Consider the following 21,734-nt stretch of genomic DNA (forward strand, 5'->3'; position numbering starts at 1 on the left):
TTCACTCCCACCCACCAGGCTGACTTACGAGATTCTCAACTAGCGTGGGTGGCAGAATTTTCCTAGCTTGGTTTGCTTGGAGTGTGTTGACTAGGGATGAAAAACAAGATTTCTGTCTCTTGGGATCAGGCATGCAACCAATACAAAAGCATCCCGAGCTGTAGCATATCACCTATTCCACACAGGCTGGCTGCGTGGGCGATCCGCATGCCTGCTGTGCTCTTGGCAGGTTTTCACTGCAACCACCAGTGCTGACTTACGAGATTCTCAACTAGCGTGGGTGGCAGAATTTTCCTAGCTTGGTTTGCTTGGAGTGTGTTGACTAGGGATGAAAAACAAGATTTCTGTCTCTTGGGATCAGGCATGCAACCAATACAAAAGCATCCCGAGCTGTAGCATATCACCTATTCCACACAGGCTGGCTGCGTGGGTGATCCTGCTTTATGGCAAGCATGAGCCTCTGAGTTATTTTAGGCCTCGGTAAATGGAGGTTTGGATTACCACTTCTTGTTGATTGATATGAAGAGTTGGCAAATGCCTCTGCTTATGTGCAGCAATTTATCCTGTGATGAACAGGTTGTACTTCCTGGTAGCTCAGTCCCCTGAAAATAAACACTTAGCATGGAAATAGGTAATTTGTTGCCTGACACCAAAGATTTTGGCTGCAGTGTCTTACGCTTTCTCTTTCTGCAAGTGGGATAGTTATCACTCTTCTGAAACATGCGCTTTCTAATGTACCAAATTTCAGTTCAGATGGCTGTGCATTGCTTGGAGTGTAGAAATCCCAGAGAATTTAATGCATTTCTTGGAATATGGAAGGAAATTCCTGCCTATTGGTACTTTCTCGTAGCAGAGATTGTGTGGTTGAGTAGAGCTTTCATGGGGGATGCACAGAGGTACTTTTGGATTTGATTCATTACCTAGAAAATATTTTTTCTGATGTTTCCCATAACAAATTCTTAAACAACAGAGGAGCTGCTTGCAGGCTTGAAAGCCCTTCAAAGTGCCGAGTGTTGAGTTTCAGGTCTTTGTCAGCGCAAAATGAGAGGCCTAGGTGCTTTAATTTTGGTTTCTGTATTGTGTGTGTGTGTCATAATAAAATTATATTTTAAGATCTGCTAAATTCTGAAGCTGTGGTACAATAGAAACATGTTTACCATAAACATGTTTGGTTACTTTCATCTCTTTACAAAACTCTATTAGTAGAAGTGTTTGCGTACATTTGGAAAGCAAGCTAAATGACTTGTTTATATTTGTCTGATAATCTTCTCAAATGTTTTGTAATCTCAAATGTGCTGTGTGAGATTCTGGGAATGAAAGAAGTGCAGATGAGGAAATTAAAGTAAAGTTGGCTTCAAATTTTTGGACAGATGAAGTGCAAAAGGTAAGTAAGTAGCATAATAATGAAGAGAACAGAATACTTTTTCCTCCACCCAATTTGTATAAAGCTAGAGCATATGTAATGGCAAATAAATAAATAAATAAAGGCACCTAAGAGAGAAAAGACATCGCCCATTTATCAGTTCAGAGGTGGGCTGGGTAATTTTACAAAGATTGATGTAAGAGCTTGGCTCAGAGATAAAATAATGCCTTTTAAAATAATGGTGGTAATAATTTGTATTTCCAGTGTTCTTGCCTGCAGCAGCAGTGCTGGATAAATGTTAAACATATAAATTTTAAGGCTGTATTGACATGTCTGAATGATAGAACAGTTCTTACGCTCCCAAAGTGAGTGTAATAGATCCTGAACTGGAAATACAATGTGGTAATCTTTCTGAACAGGGGAGGTTTGGAGCCTGATGTAAAATGCACCCTTTTGATGAGACATCAAACAGTAGCTGAATTAGAGTATTTGTGAAAGCCAAATCTTTGCAACAGGGTGACTTATTCATGATGATAAATAGCCCCAGCACGTCAAGAGTTTACCATAATGCCACTCCATTCCTTAGAGCTGCATGAGGTCCTACAGGTTGCATCGTGTTGTGCAAGTTTGTGAATTTAACATTTCACGACCAAGTTTTGCCCTCTTTATTTGGCATATACAAGTGTGTGTTGCTATTAAAGTTTATCCCCAAAAGACACAAAACCACATAATTGTTAAGAACTTTATTAGCCTAAAGATTGCTTGAAAACTAAACAGCATAAATTGAAGTCAACTTATCAAAAACCTGTCTAGAAAGGTAATTAGATCTGTAATTAGGCTTATGACTTTTGTTTAGCATGGAATTTCCCTTTTCGGCATCTGATGACTGTGGGTTTTGGTCTTTTTCCAGCATCTTTTTACAGATAAGCCATTTACAAATGTACATGAAGCTATGATTATAGAATTAATTGTTCTTGTCAATGCGCTTTTCCCTCCTTTTTGGCAGATACCCGCCATCCTTTTCTTCCCCCTGCCTAAGTAATGGCCAGCTCATGGAGTTAGGAGTTTCCTACTTTCATGCTATGGCGTATGTCAACAGAGTTGTTTGTAACATCTCACACACAGCTAAACAGTCTGGTTGTCTCGCAAGTCATTTAATGCCATATAATGGCCGGAGGAGAACTGATGTCTGCTCCTCAATGCTTTAGGGAAGTCTGTAGAGTAGCATCATGCATGGAAAAAGATGCAGAGACTGCCTGCTTTGCAGGCTGTGAAGAGTCTTAGATGGAGCAGGTTTAGGACAAGGTTTTTCTTGGAGTTATGAGCCTCAAGCCTGTGCAGAATGAGTGCCTTCTGTGTGCGCATGGTTAGTGATGGCAAGTGCTTTGTCTTTCCTGGGGCATGGGAGCTGCTTAAGGCAACTGGCCTGTTGGCTTGGTGCTCTTCACTCAGTGGGATAGGTGTCACTACTGCATGGTCTGGGTGTTTCTTGGAGGAGCCCTAATCAAGTACTGGGTTAATCTGGACTTCAACTAGCATAGCAGCTCAGATGAGATCATAGCATAAGGCATGGAAGCTTTGAATGTGGTGTACTTTGAAATCTTTGCAGAGCAGGTGGTGTGATTGCAAAAGGTGCTGTGCTCTTTACCTCTCTGGCCCTGCCAATTTCTTTTTTGAACTCAAAGTGACACTGTCAAGTTTAAATGTTGCGGCCTCCTGAGTGTATTGTAGTTGCAAATGCTGTCTTGGATTAACTTTTAATAATTTCTTTGAAGTTGATCCTGGCAGCAATGAATGGCTAAAACAAAAGCATTTTGCTCACATAATACAGGACCTAAAATGGAGCATGTTGGGTTAACATATTTGACAGAAGAGCCCTTAAGGCTGTGTGTTTGCTCTCAAAACAGAACATAAGACGCCCACCAGCTTTTCAATGCGTGTATGTACATACTCTTAGAAGTTCAACAATAAGCCTTTAAAATGCAGCTGGAATGAAAATGTTCATGAAAAAATGCATTCAGTTTACTCTTGGATGTGAATTGGATCCCGACTAAATTTAGGGAAAAGGCCAGAAAGGGAACAAAATGGTTGAGATGGTTTAACTTTCATTCTTGCAGTATGTTGATGCATTTCTCTAATCTTAACTGTCAGTGTCAATATTCAGGTTTAAATCATGTAGTTCTTGTGTTTATCTACCAGCCAAGTCTTTTGAATCCCAAAGTTTAAGAGAGTGAGCCTTCTAGGGCTTTAGGTTTTGCTGGTCTCAATTTTCTTTTTCTGTAGGTTACCAACTGTAACAGTCTTAACTGTTAGGAGTCCTTGAACTTTTATGTTCTTTCTGGCATGGAGAATGTGGATTGGGAGGAGGAGGCATGAAGGTATTCCTAAACCCGTGTTTGAAGAGCTTTTTACTAAATACATGAGGTTTCCTTGGCTAAGATTTTCAGTGATGAAGCTTGTTTCGTGATCTTTCCAATCAAGGGAGATCATGTTTGTGTTATAACTTCCAGATGGCTCATCAAGTTTGAATAAATCATGTCTAATAAACTTTTTTGCTCACCTTCCAAAAATGTTTTATGTAGGGAGGGTAAAATAGTTGTCTTTATATTCTCAACTTGATTGCACTTTGAACTAGATGATGAACACAATAAGGAAATGTTTCTACAAGAACCCTGATGAAGCCATTTGTTCTCCGCATGCACTTGAGGGAGTGCAAACGAAATACCTTAAGTCTGCAAAGAAACATTGTTGTCCTGCATCTAGCAATTACGGTCCCTGAGCCATGTTTTTATTTTTACAAAACATTGCTGTGTTTTTTGCATCAGATAGTGATAAGTGTTTATGTGTGGTTATGCTCGATACTGGCAGTTTGAATCTCCATGAGTTTTATAAATTATTTTTGAGCTACAGCATTTGACATCTCTCTCTGTCTTGTGCAGCATAACAGTATCTTCAAAGGCACAGGAGTCCCACACCTGCCTCTGCTTTCTCTTGACATGCAGACGCTCGAATCCTGGAACATGCCTTGGAGTCAGATACTCCAATTATATCCAGACACACCTTGCTAATTAAGCAGTGTTGTGACCTTCCTAGTAATTTAGTGTGCAAGCTTTGATTTCCCCCCTCCCTCCCAAACCCCATATTTGGATTTAAGTTTATGAGGTGTGGGGTAAGTGTGTTAACTCTTTGTTTTCTGGAGAAGATGGTATAACCCAAACTTCAAATGTCTCATTAGACAAGAATTTGGGTGAAAGAACAATTTAAAACTCTGGTGAATAGTTTTTTATCTGTTTTTAGGGGTCCTGAAGACACCTGTTTCGAGTATGGGGTTTTCCCTGCTATTCTGAGCTTTCCACTCGACTACCCATTAAGTCCTCCGAAGATGAGGTTCACGTGCGAGATGTTCCATCCGAACAGTGAGTCTGATGCAGCAGGATGTATGGGGGAGTGGGTTGCTTGTGCACCTTAAAAACAAACTTTTGCAGCAGGAGAGCTGGCATCCTGACCAAGGGTGGTTCTCTCCCTTTCCAACCTTGAGTATGCAGTAGGAGTGTTCAGCTGTCCAGCAATTTTGCTCTGTCTTAGGGTCACTTTCTCTTTATCACATTATTTCTTACATACCTTTTGGTCATAAACAGTGCAATAAAGATTCCAACAATTTCACTGCCTTTAACATCATTCCAGGAATACTTGTAACTATTGTATAAATAGTCTAAAGATAAATCTTCTGTACACGATGTGAGATTTAGTGAATTAACACAGACTCTTTCCAGTCTTGCTCTGTGGCTTGTATGTAAGTAGTTTGGTGCTATTTTAACAAGTGAAAATTTGTTCATATTGATCAAAGTTTGGATGCTGCTTTATTTGGCAGCATGGCTTCTTCCCCATTAAGTCACAGGTTTAGTAACATTTCTGATGTGATCTTTCTGAGATACAGAGTGCTCTGTCCAAGCAGATGACGCATTTGCAGGCGTTCAATATTAAAGACTTTGCTGGCCTTTTCTCTGCAATTCTGATGGTGACAATATTAACTTAAGACTTTTCAGTGGAAGTAATTGAAGTAACAAGTACAGCTAACAAGTTTGAGCCTTGGACAGGTAAAAACCTTAAAACCCCCTTTCACAGCCTGGAGCACTACTTTCTGGAGTCAGCCATGGCATTCTTTGTAAAATTGTTGCTTATGACATCTGCTAAATCAACATGGATTGTGTAAAGATCGTTTATCATCACCCAGATTTGATGGGCTGGATCTGTATTCTAGGCTATTAGGTCTCTGCCACTTGAGAGCAATAAAAGGAAAATGCTGCCCTCCTGCCTAGTGTTTCCTTCCCAGCTGATGTTCCTGCACTTGCATAACACAAATCTTCATCTCAGCTGGGAATCGGTTTATTTCATCCTATTCCAAGGAATTTTGCAATTTCTTGAAGATCCTCTGTTCTTCCCTTCTCAGAACACCACTGATGCAGATTCTTGCCCATTTAATCCACAAGCAAGCCCATCTTTCTGTTCTCCTGTGGAGGATGCACCTGCACATCACAGCATAGAACTGTGCAGACCTGCCCAAGGCAGTGCAGCATCAGCTCTGAAGCTCCGATGTCTGCAGCAGTGCAGCGTTTGGCACCTGGAAGATGTGTGGCTGCATTGGCACCTTGCTCCAGCTAGACTAATTCACCCAAACTTCTTGGCAGAACTGGTCTCCGTGAGCAAATCTGTGTCCACACAATACTCTGCAGCTCCAGTTCTGGCCTTGGCTTGAGGTTCGCTGCTTGCAGCTGCTTTGTGTGCAGCATAGCTAGGAGGAGTAGGGTGCGGAGAAGCACAAACTACTTGTCTCTCATGTGTTACAGAATGGCTCTACATGTGGGCGCTTCCTTGGTGGGGTTAACTGGAACATACAGGATGGTCAGCTCAGCTCTTTAAAGTCCCGTGACTCTGGGTCACGTTAATCTAAAGTTGAGATCACCAAAAGTAGACACTTGAATCTTTCCTCTCGGGTGGGATTGTGATGATCTGGTTATACCCAGAAAGGCTGTAGAAATGGGTGGCCGTGCTGTGCTTTTTCTGTTCCTTAAGTGCTTACTCCTCCACCTGTGAGGAACTGCAAGGAAAATGTTTACAAAGTCTGCTGTGTTACTTTATCTTTGCAGTTTGTGTTATGTACAGGGGGAATTGAGACACCACAGAATTATCTTCTCTTAAAATAAAATTATGTTCATGGATGCTCTGGCAAAGATAACTTCAAAGTAGCAATTAATGGCAAGTCTTGCATTAGCACTTAGTGACAAAGTGGGAAGATGTGTACGTCTTCCTGGAATCAGCATTTACTGTCTTGACTGTGCTGCTGTGGTCCAGCTGTTTTAAATGAGGCACTGCATAAAAACATTAGAGTAACTTACCAGTGAAGTACCTACTACCAGTGTGTTCCTAACTTGCAAGGAGAAGTGCTGAGTCAGCAGGTGCTGTTTTCATCTCTTCCAGCTACGGCTAGACCAGCTCCAGTCCCCAGCCTGGGGCTGCAGGAGGGGATGTAAATAAAAGTCTTCCAAAGCGCTTACGTGTTGCAGGCTTGTGCAGACATTAGCTGGGTGGATGGAAGGAACTGAAAATGAGCACAACTGCTTCCAGCGGTCATTCCCTCTTTTTGTTTTGTCTTGTTTTCATGGCAATGGCACAGGTTTGGTCACCCAAGGAATAGAAGCACTGAAAATACTGGGCTAAAATTATCATTCCTTGGGAGGTTGTAGAATTAGGCCGTGTTGCTAAAGCAGTGTTTCAGACTCTATGCTCTTTGTGTTGCCTCTTCAACCTTTCTTTGGCCTCATTATCAAGTCAGTGGAGTCCAGTGTCTGTGAAGATGACTTGTACTGTTGCAGATGCTTTGCTTACACTAAAGGTGGGAGGGGAAGACATTTGTATCCTTAACTGATAGGTTACCTTTTTTCCATGTGCTTTAATGCAGCTGAGCTTTAAGCAAAATTTAAAAAGGTACTGTGAACTCTTCTGGTTGCACCTCAGTAATGTTCAAAATAAGATCAATTATACTGTTTATAACATACCACTTTTCCCTCCTTGTTGCAGCAGAGCAAGTTCACTTAATTCTTTTTACAGTCACTGTCCGGTGGAGGACTCCAAAGTGTATTCAGTGCTGTGTGACTGTTACCTTTCGATTTAAGTAGGAGTGGTTACCTACTTGGAGCTGTGTCCGTGCATAAATACTTGCGTTGGTCCACCAGGCTGCATCTCTTATTTTTTTCCATGGAGCATGTCACTGGTCATTGAATGACACAAGTGCTCCCAGCAGGCTTCTGTTGGGGAAGAATAACCCCAGTTTGTTAGATTTGCTTAAAGGAAATTTTTGCTAGATTTTTGTCTTTCAGATTTTGTGTCCTCTTGCCTTTGGAAGAGGAGATTTAAAACTGGGTTTAGCTTCAGTCATACGAAGGCCGAGTCCAAACATTCATCTGTGCTAAAGATCTGGAGAGGCCAAGTGTTTCCACTGAGTAACAATCAATCCCCTATACTTCTTGTGCAGTTTACCCAGATGGGAGAGTTTGCATCTCTATTCTTCATGCTCCTGGGGATGATCCCATGGGATATGAGAGCAGCGCTGAGCGGTGGAGTCCTGTGCAGAGTGTGGAAAAGATCCTCTTGTCGGTTGTTAGCATGCTGGCAGGTAAGGACTACTGTTTTATTAGCAGTAGCTCAGATAGCAGTTACTGAGTTAGCTAGGGCTGCTTCTTGCTGTTTGATTTGTTAAGTGAGCAAAGGACATTTAAAGCTGCTCAGCAGCAACCACAGTTCTTGAAGCCCTAGTATTTATTAATAAACCAGTTCTCTGAAACTAATTGAAAAAAATAAGACCGAATTAGTAAACAGGTGTTTCCAGCTTTGTGAGCAACTGCACTGCTTTCCTTCCAGGTCAGCAGCAACTGAGCAGATGGTGGTCAGGTGGGTCCAGAGGCTCAGCTGGTTCCCTGCTCCTGCACAAAACCTGTGCTCCGTCTTTGTATTTGCTATGATGTCTGTTCAGCTCTTGCAGGTCTTAAAGCTATTGATTACAGCCTGTGTTGGATTTGGCTTTAGCAGCTGAAGGGTTACCAGCGAGATCTAACCAGTACAGTAAACTGGAGTCCATGGCCTCTGTGATTCACAAGCCAGCACCCTCCATTTCTGTCTGTTATTTGCCAGCCTGGGAATGCACCCCATTCTGCCATCTCTGTTCAGAGGAAGGCTTCTTGAGAAGAGGGGTGGGGTGAAAAACTTTTCGTGCAGCCTTTTAAATGACTTTCCCTAAATCCAGCAAGGGCTGTGGATCAGCTCTGTCGTGTACAGCTCCCTGAAAGATGGATCCTTTTCCACACAGTGGACAGAGCCACTGAACTGTCTGAAAAGGGCAGAGCAGTGTCCCTTAGAATCGGTTTTGAATGATAAAAGATTCTAGGCAGTTTAGAGGGTTTAGAAGCAGCAAAGCTGATCAAAGAGCAAGCAGCAGATTCTTACATGGGACTGTTTTAGCTTCAGAATAGTAACCTACTGTTAGGAAGCTGTGCAGACAAACAGTACCTCACTGGGCTTCCCATGGCCTCCAAGAACTTCGTTTGTGGTGCAGCCTTACCTAGGCTGGTTAGCGTGGGAGTCACCTGGTCTCTCGTTTTCTGCCTGTGCGTCCAGTTTTCCCATGTTTTTTGGAGGAATTGGCCTAAAAAACATTAATGGTCACCTTCTGTCAGGATGCTGACAGCTCTGGCTCTTGCAGATAGCGTAAGCCCAAGCTTACCAAACTGGGTGACCTGCACATCTACTGGCTTTAAGGGCGGACCATCAGCATTGTGTCGAGAAAGACATGAACCCAAGATGCCTCCCATGAACTGGGCTGGGGTGGATTTGGACTAGTGTGTGAAGCAAAATGGGTAGAGTACGTTCTGTCTTAGTGACTTGTGTAATCCCATGACAGTTGTCCTGCTGTATGCTGACCATGAACCTGATAAATTCCGTGTTTCAGCTTACCTCTGTACAAACTGAAGTGTTGGAGTCACAGGGGCTTAATGTACTTTGTAAAGCGCTCTGAAATCCTCGCATGAAAGATGTTGCAGAAATGAAAGCATTGTATGGGTTTTCTTGGTTTGTTTTGTTGTTTTTTAATAGAACAAGCCATCCCAAAGAGTGACAGAGCCTGTTTGGGTGGCCTGGTCGGGAGGGCTTTGTGTCTGTGAAGCTGCAGAACCAGAAAAAAGCATTTTGCAGGGAGCAGTGTGCAGTTTTAAAAACCCTTGACGGCACTGGTGGTGCCGCATTGTGTTGTTCCATGTGCATGCCGGGGCTCAACTGCTGAGACCATAAGCAAAGGAAAGTCTTGCTCCTCTGCTACTTGTTTCTTACCTAAACTTGACCTTGCTGTGATATTCTCTTATGATCAGTTAAGTCAGAACCATTCGGGAGTCCAGCAGCTGTCACTGGATTTTCTTTAGTGGTGTTTCTGCAGTCCTAAGCAGGGGAAGCATGCCAAAGCCACAGGGAAGTGGGCAGTACAGAGGCATTATTGAAAAAGCAAGAGGGTCTTGTTCCATTGCCTGCCTGCCCACCTATCTTTCAGTCTCTCTCGTTTCAGAGCCAAATGATGAAAGTGGAGCCAATGTAGACGCCTCCAAGATGTGGCGGGAAGACAGAGAACAATTTAACAAAATTGCCAAGCAGATTGTGCAGAAGTCACTTGGACTTTAAGCTTACAAAGAGACTGAAGTGTTTTGTATTTCTCTCCACCTGAAAACGAGCAGTGCTCAGTGCTGGTACCAAAAAGGAAAACTTTGCAAAACTATTGGCCTAGTTCTTCTTATAATTTGTTATTTATTTACCATCTCTTTTCTTCTTCCACTGCTCCAGAGAAGCCTCTAGTTCACTCACTAAATTGTGTGGAAAAGGGATTTAATACTAGGGAAAAATATGGAGACAATGCTGTTTTAAAGGCTGCTTGTTGCTACCTCACTTCATGGTATGGAAAGCTTGGAGACTTTGCAATCTGCAGCGCACCTTCGCCAATCTGCTGTTTGAGAACAGAGCTGGTTTGGATCACCTGCTGGAAGAATTAGTTGTATGTTTTTATAGGTAGCATTGCATCTGGAGCACCAGTAGACAGGAAATAATCTATCCATTTTATGATACTCGCTAAGTTAAGGACAGCATTTGCAGTCAGAACTGATTTGAAGAGTATAGTTAGCAAGAGAGGCTATAAAACAAGGTTATAATCAGGTTGCATTAGCAAATAAAGTGATTGTGCAGCATGTAACTTTAAGAGAAGATCTAGGGAGTTGTCAGTGACTGGCTGGGGGTCTAGAATGGGCTGATGTTCCCATGTTAACACTGTGAGTTTGTATTGAGCCTTTGAGTCAGTGTTTGCTTGGAAGAAATCCCAAGAGCTGCTTTATTACTCCTTAAAGACACTCAATTGTAAACTTTACATTCAATTAGAGGTGCAAGATGTAAAGACTGGATTCTTAAACACTTCGGTCAGGTTCAGCATGGGCAAGGTAGGTCATTGGCAGCCTGAAAATCCAGTGAGAATGTGTCTGCTCCACTGGGCATGTAAAATATATCTCTGCAATAATGTCAGCTCCTCTTCTGTTGACATCTGGGTGTTGAGAGGATTAGGCACTGCTGGCCTTTGCCATTACAGCCCCGGTCACCCGTTTTGCAGGTGAACGAGTGAAGATGAACATGATGAATTTTGTAAAATTAACTGTAGCACTTCTTTATGCTGACTGCTCTTGTGTATTTAAATATGAGTCAGAGAAGACACCGACTCTGTTTTCTGGAGGATGGTACGACACATGTTTAGAACTGCAGAGTATTGTAGCCGACCACTGGTGTTGGAGGGTGTGGGAAATACTAGCTGCAATGATCAGTTTGTAAAACTGCTTAGGGGCCATGGGTGACCTTTGTGCTTTGCAAGCGAATCTCTTGTGTAGGTCCAAATCTTCTCCAATTTACTACAAGCAATAACATGCCCATTGATAGCACATGGAATCAAATTTTGTTGGCAGCTTTAAACGGGCTAAATTTGAGAAGGGCTTTTTTTTTTTTCTGTGAAAAGCATGTGATATGGAAGGAGTCGCACTGTGGAGAAAGCTTTACGGAGGTGATTGTGTGCATGTGTGTGTGTACAACTCATCGGTATTTATGTCTTGCTGTCCGTGCTGCATATTCACGTGCTGCAGATCGCAGTATGCCATCATTCTGCACCTCTGAAGAGTTTGTATTGCTACAACTTGCTGATTTTACCTTCTTGGAGAAGTAATTCTCGCTTTGGTGTAAGGGTGGGAGGGGGACCTGACACAGTTTGGGAGCAGACATGATGAAATAGTGTTGTACCTAACTAGTATTTCAAGGCATACAGGAAAATGTAGTACTTATATGCAAACTGGGAGCATTTTTTGAATTGTAGTAGATGGAGCGTTGCTCCTGGGAGTACTGGAGCCGCTTTTGGAAACAACGCTGGAGAGCTGTGAGCACCACATGGCAAACGATGAATTTGGCAGACATGGCAAAAGTGGGCTTTTTTTTAAGCGCGGAGTATTTTATTCATGTGTGCTCACTCATTATCTTTATTTTATGGTGGGATTTAGTTCTGTATACTGAAAATAAAGTGATTATATTTTCTCCTTTCATAGATGTATGCAAATGTATCGCAGTGGGTGTTTTATATGGGTAAAAGAGTCCAATTCTGACTTGGTCCAAAAGAATGGAAGGGTTGATTCTAACGCAGTTAAAACACAGGGGATGCTTTAGAGGGGTGGAAGAGTTGACACAGTTGCTTGGGCTTTCCAGGCAAGTTTCTTGTCTCTAATGATGGCAATGACTTGATAATTCAAGAAAACTATAAAAATCTGACAGCCTGCAGATGTGATGCGGTTTGCTTCTTACATGGATCATAACAAGATCTTTGTATCTGGCCTAGGAAGGTCTTGTTACGGCAACAGGTGAATCATGAGTTTTAATATATAATTCAAAATCTGCTGATACTAGCTCTTGGATTTGAGAAGGACAGTTAGATGTCTAATTCCTACTGAGAATTTCCATAGTCCCCAAATCTCTGTTGCTTAGAAATAAAATTGTTTCTTTTTAAGTGACTGGCATGCAGTGTGCTTGCTAACTCAGGTGTTTTAAGCCACCCAGTGAACATATATACCAACCAGTCTTGCAGGTGACAAAATGTGAGCAGAAGTCCACCTCAGAGGACTAAAACTTGCCTTGTCGAGGTGAGAAGAACTGTCCCGAACGATGGCTGTTTGCTTAGCTGAAATCGACGGTGAGCATTTGTGGTCATTGAAAGGCTTAAACATGGCACCATGGTTGGTGTGTTAGATTCCCTGTTTGCTTTACTCGCAGGAAAGAAATAAAGCTTCATCATCATTATTCCGTAATAAACTGAATCCTTGCACACAGCATGAGGGTTCATCTCACGCAGCTCCACGCCTGTGCAGAGGCAGGTGGGCTGCTGTGCCTGGCTTGCCCTGAGAGGCGGCTTATTACAACTGGGGAACACCTGAGAGTAAAAGCTTGTAAAGCTGCTGAGTTGATCCTGTGATAGACTTCCCTGAAAGGCTTAATCTCCTCCTTTCATGAAGGAATACTCATGTTGGCAGCATGTGTAATACTAGCCAGTAGCAATGTTTTTTCTGAGCAGTTGCCTTTTCTCAGTCTGAAACAGTTACTGTAAAACATGTTCCTTGGGGAGTGTCGGAGCTCTACAGGTGTTACACATGAAGATAAAGTATTAAAGGTTAAAAAAACCCCTTTCTCTGGATTATATTTGCTTTAGGCTTTTATATTAAAAAAAAGAAAAAACAAAACCAAACCCTTCAACAAAGCTGTAAAAATGCAAGCAACGTCCTCTTTAAAGCTTTTGTATGTACAGACATCCACACATGCACACTTTTTTTTCTTGGCAACTGGGGCTGTGTCAGAACACACACAGTGGGATGTGAGACATTCATTAATTGTTTTGTGTGCCTGTGTGCATGCAAGTGGTTCTTTGAAAGTGTGAGCTGTCGGGCAAGAGGTGTTGGAGCCACATGAAACGGCTGCAGCTTCGGGGCAGAGCCAGCCCCAGGCTTTTTTCCAGCTTTTTTTTTTTTGGCTGGAGCTGTATCATGAATGGAAGGTGGTGTGCTGCCTTTGAGGTGAAATGGTGAAAGCTCTGTGTCTCTGGAAGATCCTTGCTTTCTTCCTGAAGTTTTGTCTTGGTGAGGATGCTGTGTATGTTTTACTCCTATGAGAATCGAAAGGAGAAGCACCCGCTCTGTCAGCACAGACCCGAAATGTCCGTCGCCAGTGCCAGCCATGCTGCTGATACGGGGATTGTCTCGGATGTGGGATCGGCGCAGCTTTTGGGAGGTAGCTCCAGAAACGGGCTCGAAGCAGCAGCCTCCCCTGCCCTGTGGTGTGGGGTGAGGGCTGTGCGTGCTGGCTGAGCAGCGTTGAGCCGGGCAGCAGCAGGGCATGGAGGTATGAGCATGGGAGGTTCCTGCGCTGCCTGGGTGAGAAGCAGCGCTGGTTACCTACCCCATGCTGCTTCTCTCTCAGATTTCCCTCACTCAGTGGAAGAAGAAAATCACTCTGCCCTTCAGCAAGCTCAGAGGCTGGGAGGAGTGAGGTGAGGGTTGCTGGGGGTCTTGCTGCCAGCTGGTGGGATGGTTGGGGGTGGCACAGGGAAGGGGAACGTGCAGGAATCTGAAGAATTCCTCCAACCTCTGAAGGTCTGGTTGGAATGAGCTGCCCTCCCATGTGCTGCCTGAACAGCAAGGTGGTTGAGCCCCTACACCAGCCCCAGTGAGGGCTCTGGTATCACCTCTCATGCAGCCAGGTCCCACCCATGTCACGAGCACCAAAAACACTGTTGGGGTCATGCAGGCAGCTATGGCTGTGCAAGGCTCCCTGGTGCTGCAGGGATGAAATGTAGCACTGGGGAGGGACTTGCTTAATGCTTGGGGGTCCTGCATAATGTGCTCAGTGCTCTCACGGTCCCCCAGGAGCACGAGGTGGCTGGGAGACCAGTGCCTTCCCCGTGACTCTAGCCCTGGTGATCTTCCTGCCTGTCCCAGCCCTAATCCTTGCAGCCGCCTGCCAGATCCTAGTCCTGCCTCAGCCATCAGCCCCTCTCCTGGGGCAGGTGGTGTCAGAGCCAGAGGAGAACCAGCCAGGTGGCTTTTGAAAGTGGCTCGCACCCCCTGAGATGCGAACTTAGCAGCAGTTAAGATTATGGGGTATGTTAATACATAATTAATGGTAATGATACGGATGGTGGGTTATTACAGGGTAGCTGCCGGTGTTAGTAGCGTGTGCGTGAGCTCTCAGGGAGCAATTTGCGAGCGGGTCTGTCTAGTCATGTCATTCCTGAAGGGCGTGGGGGGAGATGAGCCAAGTCCTGGGCCGAGTCCCCTTCCTCCATGCGTGGGGCACCTACCGGCCCTGTCTCACCAGGGCAGGGCTTTCCGGGGGCACTTCGATGTGTTTAACCGGGGGATGCAGGCAGGAGTCAGGCATGTGCAGTGGAGGGAGAGGCTGTGGCTCCGCGCTGCTGTCACAGCTCTGAAAGGAGCTGGGTCACCCTGGCCGGAGTGGCTGTGGAGGGTAGCCAGGAGGGTGGGTGCCATGGGGCTGTGGAGTGAAGGTGAATGAACCCGCTGTGGCTGCCCCTCTGGGGGCCGCGGGCTGGTGCGGGAGGTGGGTTCAAAGCAGCAGAGATGCAGGATGCAACATGCCAGGGGGGTGGGGGGCACCCACACGCTTGGATGCTGGGCCCAGCACGGGGAGGCTCTCCGCCCACAGCCAGGTTGGGAGTTTTTCCCCAAAACAGTTTTTCCCACACCAAAACAATTTGGCAAATTGAACCCAAATTGGGGCTGGCATGATGATGTTAGGTGAATCGGGGTTTCTTTGCTGAGTCTGCCTGGGATGGGTTTGCGCAGGCCCCTCTCCCGGTGTGCTGCTTCACCAGGATCTTTGTCTTCCTCTGCCGGTCTGGTCAACACGTCAGTCCCTCCAAGCTTGGTCAACAGCAGCCATTAGGTGCTGGGGGGATGTCGCTCTGTGCGGCAGGTGTGTTTGAAGGGCAAGAGAGATGCCCACATCTCTGAGCTGACACTGAACTGCAGAGCTGATCCCCAGGGCTTTATGTCTTGCCTGGCTTCCCCTCACCATTCATCCCTCCGGGAGCTAGGAAATGGTGGAGTATGGGGCAGTGACCAAGTCGGGGGAGTTTGCTCTTATGCAATGTTGGAAGCAAGGTTGGAGATCCTTCTGGTTGGTGTCTGTGGGTTTGCTGCAAGGGTGGCTCAGGAGGTGCCTTGCTCAGCCAGAGCTCAGCTTTGCTCACCAGTTCTTGCGATGAAGGAGGGATGCCAGAAAGGCAGGCTGGAGGGCAGGTGTTTTCAAATCCACTTTGCCTGGAGAGGTGATTAGAAGTTGAGCTTTGTCCTTGGCCAGATCCTGCTTTGACACAAGATCTTCTGCCTTGGAGCCTAGGCATGGCCTTGGTGGGAGTGCTCATGTTTGAGGGCCTGATTAAGGTCTTAGGACTCTATATGAAAGTTGATTTTATGAAAACTTCGGTATTGTTGCTGAAGCCACTTGCCTGAACTGTCCCCATGCAGCCTCACTTTTAGCATTTGATGCTCTTCAGCATCCATCCTTTTAACACCAAGTCAGTAACCAGGGGGCATCTGATTTATTTTACCAGTTAATTACAATCCCCGTCAAAGAAGCCTCGTGTTAGGTTGAATTCCTTCTCATGCATTAGATACCACCTTCTTCTGTAGACACCTTTCTACTACCTCTGTGGGACCCATGGAGACCGATCAGCCCAGGGTGATGCCACATGCTGAGTATCCCGGCGGCGGGACCCCAGCTCCCCCTCCTGCAGCAGCTCCTGCTGCCACCCTCACCTGTCCCCTCCTGACTCTAATCCCTCCCCACTCTTGCAAAGTGCAATTAGCAGCCTTGCGGTGGTTTCTGAAAGCCCAGGCTTCAAAGGCAGCGATCGCTGGGTGCTGCGGTGCTGGGCCGGGAGAGGATGGGCTGTAATTAGAGCCCTGCTCAGGGGGAAATCAAGGAGATGCTCATCCTGCTCGTGCATGGTCCTGCTGCATGACCTCCTGCTCCCCAGTATGAGGCCCTGCTGCCAGCAATGGTTGCTCTCCTCGCTGCGTGGACTGTGCAGGACCGGTGAAGGGGAGGGTGACCAGCTTCCCCGGGACAGCCTGCTCTGTTCTTCTCCGTCCCTATGACTTTGAGCCATGGGCTGGGATTGCCCCTTCCCTGCTGTGGGGATCATGCCTTGGTGGGTTATGGGAAGCTGGATGTCCCCATGCCTGAGCATCTTGGGGATGCCCAATGGTATTGGGGAGCAGGACAGGAGCTGCAGTGCATGGGGTAACTGCGCTGAGGATGCCTGCTCCATCTCTCTGCTAGTGGGGACCAGGCTCTGATGGTTGGGTGGCAGGCGATGGGGACGGGGGCCGTGTCCCCACCGGTGTCTGCACAGCTCTGAGCGCAGTGGGACTGCAGTGCTGCAGCCGGAGTGGCTGGGCAGGAACCTGCCTCCACGGCGCTGGAGGAACTGGCCCGAAGAAAGTCTTGGAAAACAATAGCAATTGTTCTCTGTCTTTGTTCCCTTCCCTCCCCGGATGTCAGAGGAGATGGAGCTGCGCTTGGCTGCTGGCGGGTGGGCAGAGCAAGCGTGGCTGCCTGCGCTCCCGCCTTGGCACCCAGGGAGCCTGCGTCGCGTGCCGCCTGCTCAGCCGCCCACCGCCCTCCCGGTCCCACCAGCTCCTCCAGAGCGTGAATCATCGCTCATATAATAATAAAAGCTCTATATTGTTATATGGGCAAGCAATAAAATTGGCCTGTGATTCTCATCGTCATGGGGCAAGAGGTTTTCTTAAGGCTGCAGAGCAAAGCAGTGCTAAAGCTGCTTTTCTTTGCTGCGGGGCACTCAGCCTGCCTGTGCTCCAGGCAGCACAGCCTGGCAGGGGGGAGGACCTGGCTCCAGCCCTGAGTGCAGGCAGGGGATTTGCTGCCTGTGCTGGGGGACCTCTGACCGGCAGCGGGGCTTGCGATGCCCACACCTTTTCATACTGCCCCGAGCAGTCCGAGGTGGGCTTCAGCTGGGAGAGAAGGTGCTGGCCGGGCCCTAACCGGGGAGCCATGGGATCGTTTCTGGTCCAAGCAGCATTGTGCATCCCCTTTTCTATCCCTGCCGGTCCTTGAGAGGCCCGGGCATGTGGGGGCAAGTCCCTGGGCTTCTCTACCATGACTTTTGCTGCCGTTTAACACCATCTGCCTGCTGCGAGCTGGAACATGCGGTCACTGCCCGGATCAAAGGGCCACAAGGCAAGGGCGGAGGGTTTCCCGCAGGGCTGCCAGGGGAGATTCCTCTCCGCATGGGGAGCGGCTGACCCTGTCCCAGAGCCAGCCCTGGGGCTCAGGTGTTACCCCAAGGCAGCCTGCTGAGAGAGATGCGGCACTTGACATGGGGTTTGCTTGGCAAAACCCTCCCACTTACAGTTCCCCACGCAGAGCCCTCAGGTTTGCTTATTCAGCCTGGTGAACTGCTGCTCCTGACCGAGGAAGGCTTAGACATTTGCAAAACCCTTCCCTTTCTCCCCTCTCCGCTTGCAGCACATGCTCTGCAAACCCCCAGGGTCTTCGGGCAAGTGCCATTGCTGAAGAGCTGGGAGCAGGCTGAGGTGAGCACAGGCGTCCGGGGGCTTTCCAGCAGTAAGCATGAAATGGGAACATTGCCTCCTTCCTCTTGGCCTTGGGAGCTCTGTTTATTCCCTTTGCAGAGAGATCTTAGCCGAGCTCAAAGGCAAGTGGGGCTTTCGCATTGCAGATGGAACAGGGAATCCAGACAGAGCTCCTGGGTCTCCTGCACTGCCACCGAGTGACATGTTAGCCCCCCTGCTACTCTTTTGCCTTTGTGTAGACATAAGACCTACAGAAAATACCCGGAGCACCATTTCCATAGTTTGCATGCTCATGGTTGCTTGGGTTTGATGCCCTCCATCCATACGGAGTCAGCTTGCTGGAAAGTGGTGATTGCAGAGAAAGGTTGGGGGTCCTGCGGCTGCGGGGATGTGGCTCAGCCCCTTGCAAGAGGTTCAGGTGCACTGGGGAGAGGTGGCAAAAAGAAAAAAGCCATTGTGACCGAGGGACAAAGGGCTTTGTCACGTGCAGGGGAGATACGGCTGCTGGGCGCTGCCTAGCCCCATCCTGAGCAGCTCTAGTGCAGAAGCGCAGTCTTAAAGCCTTTTTGCTTGTACTGGTGAAAGTTAAGTGACTGCTTTTTGGAGCCCTTTCAAAGCCTGCCAGCTTGGCTGCCATGTGTCCTCCAAATGCAGGGCAGGATGTTCTGCTCGCTCCCGGTTGCCTGGGAAGGGACCTGGGCTGCAGGTCGCCAGTCCTGCCTGCTGCCTGTGACCAAAGTGGGGGGAGCCCTGCCAGGACAGCAGCTCCCAGCTCTTTTGTGCCCTGGGGCCATGGGGCTGGCAGCGCCGGGGAAGCGTGTGGGTGTGTGGACACGGAGGGCTCTGGGATGTGAGCAATGCTGGTGGCTCACCGCTGCCCGGCAGGGATTGCTCCCAAAGGCAGCTCCACGCCTGGGAAGCTGGCAGCAGGACTTGCAGTGTTGGGGTGGCTTTGTGCTTTTTTTGGTGGATTTCCTAAAAATGGTGCCTTTTGCAATCCTCCCAGTCCTTCGACAAAACTTTTCCTGGCAGAACCCCTCCAAAACTTCTGGGAATTAAGTTTTTGAAAGGCGATGGGGTTAAAGACATTTACACTTCTTGTATAACACTGACATGTTTCCTGGTGCGGAGATTTCTTGTGGGAGCTCCAGTTTATGTCGGTGGGCTGGGCTTGGGGAGCTGAAGTAGCTCCAGGAAACACAGGGAAGATTTTCAGCCTAGAAGAAAGGGCAGAGGTGGTGAGGGAGTAGCCTCGGAAACTGCCAGGGATGGAGACCCCGTCCCTCTCCATCCCACCATCCCAGGGAAGGCATTGTTCCCGGTGCCCAGCCTGAACTGTCCGTCTGCCGTCTGGGGTGTTGCTCTGAACAATTTTCCCCCATCCCCTTTGTGACTGACCCCAAAGGGCTGATCCTGACCCTGCTGCTCACGCAGGTGAGACCAGCTCCATGTGCTCACCATTCACCTCCAGCTCCATGCCTGTGGATGTGTGGCCACACCTGCATGGTGGCCAGCCGGGCTCAGCCAGTTCCCCTGGCCCTGCCGGTGCGGGCAGGGGGATGGACACAGTGCTGCCTGCTGCCGGCCGGAGCCCGGGCTGGGGACACCCACGAGATGCACGGTGCTGCATTTGTCCGTGCGTTATGCATAGGGTCCCTCAAAAGCTTTGCCACGGCCGGTGCCTGTATGCACGCTGCCTTTCAAAGGAGAAAGCTTTTGCAGATGTCAGGAATAAAGGCTGAAATGAATAGGGCATAACAATCCCTGAAACATGACTTTGTGTCTGCAAATAATAAGGAATGAGTTACAGTCTTGAAAGAGCAGGAACATTACCCTGTGTGCAGGGTCCAGCCTGTCCCTGGTGTTGATTAGGTGCCCTCCTCACACTGTCCTCTGCATGGAAGCTCTACTTGAAACGTATTGTCTACAGATGGGTTTCTCAACCTTTTCTAACCCAGGGATGGCCAAACCTTTTTGGTGGAAATCCAAGGATCATTTTGTTCGGAGCCACCACATGGTTTTATTTATGACCCATGTGAATTAGGCAAACGTCGTGCTGTTTGTCTCTTTTATTTCATCCTCTTGCGCTTGCTTGTGCGCATAGGAATGTGCGCGTGTGTGCTTAGGAACAATTTTGCAGACCACTTCCTACTGTTGTTGGGACACAGAGCGGGTCCTGGACCCAACGCGACAGCGGGCAGTGATGGGCCCCTGTCCTTATTTCACATCACAGCTCGGTTCCCTGGGCAGGTCCTCCTGGGGAGGGAGAAGAGCGCCGGGCACTGCTCAAGCTGCTCCACCATCTTCTGCCATGCCAGGGTCCCCAGCCCAAGGACGGAGAAAATCCTTGAGGTCCATCAACGTCCCTGTCCTCACCAGGAGACTATCTTCAGCCTCAGGCTTCAGGGCCATCCCTGTTCATTAACAGCACATGGCTGAAAAGCAGCCTGAGCCCACGGTGCTGGGCTGAGTACTGCCTGGTGCATCCTCTGTGCTCATTGACAGGGGTTTCGGTTCCTCCACCTCCTGCCTGGAAGTCCCCGGATCCCCCTGCTTCCGGAGAGGACACCCGTGGCTGTGTCCTTGGGTCTGGAGATGTCCCCACTGCCTGGCTTTTTGGCTGAGGAAGCGCTCAAAGGCGGCTGCATCCCCTTTGGAAAACCAGCCTCCCCGGGGTCCCCAGCAGGACTTTTTCTCCTTCCCCAGGAAGAGTCGCATGGGCTACCTGGACCCTCGCAGAGCCAGGGCTGGCATCCGTGGGAGACTTCCCAAAATCCGTCCGCTTGTACGAGTCCCCCGCTCAGGGCGGTGGGGTGGTGCTGCCAGCTCCCAAAGCCACGCTTAACTTGACACATGTGTGCGGCCCTGGGAAATGTGGCGGCTCTGATTCTCATTTGTGCCGCCTTACCCTGAGCCAACCTGCTGGGAGGCAGGGTCCAGCCAGCAGCCGCGCTCCGCTCTGCACCAGCCTCCCTTCCAATGCGCCGACCTCTCTGTGGGATGGGCCGAGGACGCCGGTCCCCACTTCCTCCTGCCAGCAGATGCGGTGTGGGGTCCCGGTGAGATGGCTGCTCCCAGCCCTGGCGCTTGTGGGTGTCCCCGAGGCCACGGGGAGCAACACGAGGGGCCGAGCCTGTCAGGGGAGATGGAATGGTTTGCACCTCCCACATCCCTTGTGGTCACTGCCAGCAGCTGCCATTTGGGATCCCTGGGTTTGGGCGGTGGCCGTGCCACTGGGCGCTGTCCCCAGCGCAGGGATGAGGAGGGATGTGGTGCCTCGCTTCTGCAGCTCTCTCTGGAGAGAGGTTAAGCTCTGCTTAAGCTCCGCTTAAGTGTGGTCCTGGTAGAGCCCTAATTTGGGGAGTGCCCAAAGAGAGGCTTTGTGGGGAGGGGGAGCTCCGTGCAGCCCTACTCTGTGCAGAGCATCCCTGGACATGCATGCAGCTGCCCTCCAGGCTATTTGACTCCAAGACAGAGGCACCGATGGCATTTGGGTGTCTGCGGGCTCTGGTAGCAGCTCCTCTCAGGATTTGGGACCGAGGTGCAGGGCACTCCGCTCCACCATATGCCCGCACCCCATAGGCTGCACCCTCCCTGGTGCCAGCTCGGTGGGTTTCTGGCCGGCAAGG

At 48.3% G+C, this 21,734-nt stretch overlaps 1 protein-coding gene across 3 annotated transcripts in view; it reads left to right on the forward strand.

Annotated features, from left to right (window-relative positions):
- The window catches only part of UBE2G2 (ubiquitin conjugating enzyme E2 G2), a 24,667-nt gene extending 11,897 nt beyond the window's left edge, over window positions 1-12,770 (forward strand). For 2 of the 3 annotated variants that reach the window (XM_019473380.1, XM_009284232.1), the window contains exons 4-7: window positions 4,661-4,779; window positions 7,896-8,036; window positions 8,282-8,311; window positions 9,972-12,770. In XM_019473380.1, coding sequence (XP_019328925.1) covers window positions 4,661-4,779; window positions 7,896-8,036; window positions 8,282-8,311; window positions 9,972-10,084 — 403 coding nt within the window. In that variant the 3' untranslated portion in view covers window positions 10,085-12,770. The remainder of the gene's footprint in view (window positions 1-4,660; window positions 4,780-7,895; window positions 8,037-8,281; window positions 8,312-9,971) is intronic. The other variant, XM_009284233.1, reaches the window with a different exon arrangement.
- Window positions 12,771-21,734: the final 8,964 nt, after the last annotated feature.

The sequence above is a fragment of the Aptenodytes forsteri genome, unplaced genomic scaffold (genome assembly GCF_000699145.1).
Source record: "Aptenodytes forsteri isolate BGI_AS27 unplaced genomic scaffold, ASM69914v1 Scaffold647, whole genome shotgun sequence".
Classification (NCBI taxonomy): Eukaryota; Metazoa; Chordata; class Aves; order Sphenisciformes; family Spheniscidae; genus Aptenodytes; species Aptenodytes forsteri.